The sequence below is a fragment of the Sinocyclocheilus grahami genome, unplaced genomic scaffold, assembly GCF_001515645.1.
Source record: "Sinocyclocheilus grahami isolate Dianchi unplaced genomic scaffold, SAMN03320097.WGS_v1.1 scaffold864.1, whole genome shotgun sequence".
NCBI classification, from domain to species: domain Eukaryota; kingdom Metazoa; phylum Chordata; class Actinopteri; order Cypriniformes; family Cyprinidae; genus Sinocyclocheilus; species Sinocyclocheilus grahami.
Window position 1 is genome coordinate 4,506 of NW_015506043.1, and position 6,523 is coordinate 11,028.

The 6,523-nt window shown below is 37.5% G+C and overlaps 1 protein-coding gene across 1 annotated transcript in view; it reads right to left on the minus strand.

Annotated features, from left to right (window-relative positions):
• Window positions 1-2,717: 2,717 nt before the first annotated feature.
• LOC107563263 (RAB6A-GEF complex partner protein 1-like) overlaps window positions 2,718-6,523 on the minus strand; it is a 14,291-nt gene continuing 10,485 nt past the window's right edge. The window contains exon 2 of the mRNA XM_016248081.1: window positions 2,718-2,908. Coding sequence (XP_016103567.1) covers window positions 2,771-2,908 — 138 coding nt within the window. The 3' untranslated portion in view covers window positions 2,718-2,770. The remainder of the gene's footprint in view (window positions 2,909-6,523) is intronic.

Sequence of the window (6,523 nt, forward strand, 5' to 3'; positions counted from 1 at the left end):
TTATAGTTCTTGGAAAGAAAATCGGAATCGGCAAAAATCGGCATCAGCAGGTCACACTAACGAAAAATCGGAATCAGCCAAGAAAATTGCAATCGGTGCATCTCTAAAGAAAAACTATATATATATGAAGATGAAGATGTTGATATAAAAAATCTTTAAAATGTGTGCGTAATGTGACTTGATATGATTATATGTGATTTTTCTGCATTACACTAAAAACAGTTTTGTATGAAAATGTGATTTAATGTCATAAAAACCAGAAATGAGACTTTCTTTATGCAGTTTCTTACTTTTATCTTTTAATATTGGGTGAAAAGTCATCTGGAACACATTTTTGACAGGATTCATAAAAAGGAAAAACGGCTTCAGAATCATTTAGTAAACCCAGATATCCCATGATCCTCTGGGCTCTCATTTACAGTATAAACAGCAAAGAGAGACGCCGAGGGACTCTTTCTGGAATATTCACTACCCTGGATAACAAAATCAGTGTTAAACCCCTTAATTACAGGACTGCGATTTCTTTTGAACTATAATTATAAACAGGACGTCTTTTATTGTACAGTACACTACTAATGCATAATGAATATTTAAATGTCTAGTCTGCTGAGGCTGTATTGTGAGCATGATTTATATTCGTGGCATTTAGAAGCTGCAGATCCGTGTTAATGTCATCTTCATCAGTGCCTCATGTAAATGAACCTGCAGGTTGGAGAATCAAACACTGTCAGTCGACTAGTTAAACCTGCATGAAGCCAATAACCGGCTGTCATCTGTTATTTCCTGATGAGCCAGAATGACTGCTGTCAAGACTAAACACTGACTGTTGATTCAGACACAGAAGAGAGGCGTGTGAGGTTTTGCTGTAATTCTGCACCGCTGTGACGTCCAGCAGTGGAAACACGGAGATCTGGTGTCTGAACACGCATGACGATTCTGACCGCATCTGATGGACAGATCCAGACCCGTGTGAGCCGGACACACAACAACAACACCGACGGAAATACAGTCTCAGGACACATACTAAAAACTAAGCATCTTAAACATGGTGCTTATGCTGAAAAAACAGGGACAATGGCCAAAAACATCTATTTTTACATGTGTGTGCATTAAAATATTTAAAAACAGTGCAAAAGAACTTAAGAAACGACCTCTTAAAGACCCAGTTACGTGTTGTTTTTGTTTTTAGATTTTTATGATACATACAAGGGGTGCAAAAACTAAACTAAAAATTTATTTAAAATAAAAATGTAAATAAATGAGGAAATTAAAACGGGAGGACATTAAAAGCAGAAACAGAATAAAAAAATTTAAATAATCAGTTTATTTACAAACTAACTAGAATAAATCTAAATAAATTACAATTAAAATGAATTAAATTACAACAAATTAAAATAAATATAAATAAATACATCTACGTAAATTGTTTTATAAAAATAAAAACTGAAATAATCATTTAAAAAACAGACAAATTACAATACATTGAGATAAATTAAAATAAATTAAGATAAATAAAATACCAATGTAAATATAAATAAATATTTTCTTATAAAGGGGAGTTAAGTTTAAAACTAAACAACATAAAAATAACTGAAATAATTAGTTTATTTAAATTTATATTTTAATGCACAAAATAATAATAATAAAATAAATAATTAAACAAATAAAAATGTAAATGCACCAAGTACAAACTAATTTCTACGCAAAAAACTGTTCAGATGGTGGAAAGGGTTAATCAGCCAAATCCAGAAAGGGCTTCCAGATTTTAGAGGATGCTGTGATGGATCAATAAAAGGAAATCTAATCACAGTACCGTACTGTAATGAACGTGACTGACAGACGTGAGCATGCAAAGAGTCAAACGTGGAGCCGTGTCTCCTCGTCTCCGTCTGTGTGTCTGCATTCATACAGCAATTATCAGCCAAACAAAAGAGAAACGGCAGCGCTTGTTTTGTTCACTATATGCAGTGACGGACACATTAACATTTCAACAATCGTCTCGTCTGTGAAGGACACGTGTGACTGGAGTAATTATGCCTTCTGGAACTTCTGGAACAGCCCTCACCCATATTGCCTTAAAATAACACTAATGTGGGCAACTCGCTAGGCCTGTTAAGCGCTGAGATTAATGCTATTCTGCCAGCATGGAGAACTTTCAGGGAACATTTGTGGTTGAAGAAACGTGGTTACAATCAATCGATCAAACTCCACACACAAGACTAGAGGCGTGTAAAACTACATATTTTGAAAGTCAGCTACATGACTTTTCTGAGGGACTAGTTGGAAAGACTGAAGGACTAAATAACTCAGAACACCCTAGCAACTGCATAGCAACCACCTAAAACACCCTAGCAACAGCCTAAGACACTCAGAACACCTTAGTAACTGCATAACAATGGCCAAAAACACCCAGTACACCCTAGCAACTACATAGCAACAGCCTAAAACACACATAACACCCTAGTAACTGTACAGCAACAGCCTAAAACACTCATAACACCCTAGCAACTGCATAGCAATAGGCTAAAGTCATTTGCAACACCTTATCAACTGCATAGCAACAGCCTAAAATACTCAGACCACCCTTGCAACTGCATAGCAATGGCCAAAAACGTTAACAAGACCCTAGCAACTACATTGAAACAGCCTAAAACACACATAACACCCTAGCAACAGCATAGCAACAGTTTGGCATCATGGTGGCACCTGCTGGAAGGCACAAGTTCTCGCTACATAACAGACAGATGGGTCACCTCCTCATTAACCACACTCACATGAGAGACAGAAGTGTTTTACTCACCGTCACTGCGATCATGGAGTCGTCGGGCTTCCATTCCACCTGCTGATAGAAGCCGAACTGTGCGGCTGCTTTCCCAGACTCGATATAACTGACGATCAACACGCTGGGCTACAGACAGAGAGAAAGAGACAAAATAAGATATTAATTTGAGTCAGTGTGGTTTAGTTACGTACCGAGTCAATCATCATCACTAGTACTAGTGCTAGCACAAAGTGTGCTTTAGTGTTTGAGCTCAGACCTGAATGATTGCTCAGATCATGCGTGCCGTTTATAAAGTGATCAAATGCACCATTTCCACCTGCTGGACCAGAAAACAGCGGAACAAAATCCCAGATTTTGAAATAATACTTGCAACCCCTTAGTAACTGCTTGGCAACAGCCACTCAGAACACACTAGCAACAGCCTAAAACATCCAGAAGACCTTAGTAACTGCATAGCAACAGCCTAAAAACATTACAAACACCCTAACATTAAAAAAAACATTTAAAAACATAAAAATCAGAACACCCTAGTAACTGCATATCAACTGACTAAAACATTCTAGCAACTTCACAGCAACCACCTAAAACACCCAGATCACCTTAGTAACTGCATAGCAACAGCCTAAAACCCCCAGAACACCCTAGCAACTGCACAGCAACAGCCTAAACATCCTTGCAACTGCATAGAAGCAGTTTGGCATCATGCTAAATTATAAAAACATTTTTTTTAAGTATTAAAAAAATGGTCTTAAATGTGCTATAGGCCTAAACCTCTCAGAACTCCTTAGTAACCACTTAGCAACACCCTCACGTAAACAACACATTTTCAGAAAATATAAAAATCCATTGTTCAGTTTGAAACTGAATCCGTCTTATAAAGCACAGAAGTGAGAGTGTCCTGAAAAGCAGAAATGACGGAGAAGCAAACATTTAGAGGAACTAACTAAAAACTGCAGTAAACACAAAATAAGTGCATGTCTAAACAAATTTAGGAATATGACTACTACACGATTCACACAGCCAACAGAACTAACTGCATTAAATTAATTTTAGTTTAATGTTCACTGCTTATGTATGAAATAATCTGTCTTGCTAATGATTACACACAATAAAGTTGAGAATAACCCAAAATACTCATAAGACAAAATGTAGTAAGACACTGAAAGGACACCGAATAGTGGAAAAATAAACGTTTAATGTCTCAAAGCGTGTGTTTATGTCTTTATTTTACAGATCAACAGAAACGCACAACATTCTCCCAGTGAAATGAAGAGCAGCAGGGAAACACATCAGGAGAAATGAGAGACGGATTTGCAGATGAGAACAGCGCTCGGCCACAAAGAAAAACACCCAAAAATAGAAGCAAAGTGTTGGTTTCATTCTGCCAATGGGGAGCTGTAAAACTCAACACACACACACACATATATGTGTAAAACTCATGAAAAACTTACACTATCGTCACAGAGTTCCACTGCCTTTACCTTCAGTGTGTGTGTGTGTGTGTGTGTGTGTGTGTGTGTGTGTTCAGGGGTCACGAAAGGTCAGACGGGCTTCAGATTCCACACGAGAGGAACGAGCGGCGATCAACAGCCACATTCACAGCGGGTGTTGTGATTGACATCCATATTTACTATCGGACCTTTTAAAAACATAAAAATCAGAACACCCTAGCAACTTCTTAAGGCAGCTGCCAGAGAACACCCTAGTAACTGCATATCAACTGACTAAAACATTCTAGCAACTTCACAGCAACCACCTAAAACACCCAGATCACCTTAGTAACTGCATAGCAACAGCCTAAAACCCCCAGAACACCCTAGCAACTGCACAGCAACAGCCTAAACATCCTTGCAACTGCATAGAAGCAGTTTGGCATCATGCTAAATTATAAAAACATTTTTTTTAAGTATTAAAAAAATGGTCTTAAATGTGCTATAGGCCTAAACCTCTCAGAACTCCTTAGTAACCACTTAGCAACACCCTCACGTAAACAACACATTTTCAGAAAATATAAAAATCCATTGTTCAGTTTGAAACTGAATCCGTCTTATAAAGCACAGAAGTGAGAGTGTCCTGAAAAGCAGAAATGACGGAGAAGCAAACATTTAGAGGAACTAACTAAAAACTGCAGTAAACACAAAATAAGTGCATGTCTAAACAAATTTAGGAATATGACTACTACACGATTCACACAGCCAACAGAACTAACTGCATTAAATTAATTTTAGTTTAATGTTCACTGCTTATGTATGAAATAATCTGTCTTGCTAATGATTACACACAATAAAGTTGAGAATAACCCAAAATACTCATAAGACAAAATGTAGTAAGACACTGAAAGGACACCGAATAGTGGAAAAATAAACGTTTAATGTCTCAAAGCGTGTGTTTATGTCTTTATTTTACAGATCAACAGAAACGCACAACATTCTCCCAGTGAAATGAAGAGCAGCAGGGAAACACATCAGGAGAAATGAGAGACGGATTTGCAGATGAGAACAGCGCTCGGCCACAAAGAAAAACACCCAAAAATAGAAGCAAAGTGTTGGTTTCATTCTGCCAATGGGGAGCTGTAAAACTCAACACACACACACACATATATGTGTAAAACTCATGAAAAACTTACACTAACGTCACAGAGTTCCACTGCCTTTACCTTCAGTGTGTGTGTGTGTGTGTGTGTGTGTGTGTGTGTGTGTGTGTGTTCAGGGGTCACGAAAGGTCAGACGGGCTTCAGATTCCACACGAGAGGAACGAGCGGCGATCAACAGCCACATTCACAGCGGGTGTTGTGATTGACATCCATATTTACTATCGGACCTTCTGTACGGATAAAGTCACTTCCTGATTCTATTCCCACAATGGCATTGATAAAACACCTGTAACCATAGCAACTGAGATATTAACATTTTAAACTTGAATGTTTTCTTATTTATGCTAAGCTATTGTGTAAAACGGAAGTAAACCGACATCAAAAGCGGCACATTTAGCAGATGAATTTCAGGCCGCTCAGCCCACGTGACGCATAGCCTGACTAAATGAAGAAAGGAAAACAGCGCGGACAAAGAAGAGAATACAGCAAAAATCATGCAGCAAAAATCACATCAATCGTCTGCACCATTTCAACCTGAAGTCATATTTGAAACATGCATTTTCTGTAAAGCTAGAAGTATAACAGTATCGTTGGAACCACTTTTTGATTTTTTTTCCAGCTGATAAACTATAAAAACACTGTCTGCCAACCAGAATCCATCTGACTTTAAAGAGCTCGAGCATTTAGAGCGAGAGACCACAAAACCACAGTAAATTAATAATAAACAGAACATTATCGGCCGCTGGTGTGAATGCTAATATAGTTATCGTTCTTGGTGTGAACAAGCCTTAACACTTAAACATTTAGGCTAGTGTGATCACTCACGTACTAACCCTGACAAACTGTCTGTGCAAAACTGTCTATTATATATTAACAGGTGATGACTAGCTTAAAAGCTTCAGGAAGAATATTATGTGCTGCACGTTTCTTTAAGGCAAGACACCTCAGGTGCACAGGGTAAAAAATGTCATCAATATCACCATATTTTCCCCAGCTGATTATTCACAGCACATTAAGAAAATTATTTTGAATTACAAGTTTCCTGAAACATGTTATGTTTAAATATGCAAATGAATCATTATCTAATTAAACATGCAGTAATTTGCATACACTACCAAAACAGAATCACTCAATACATTTTTTACTAT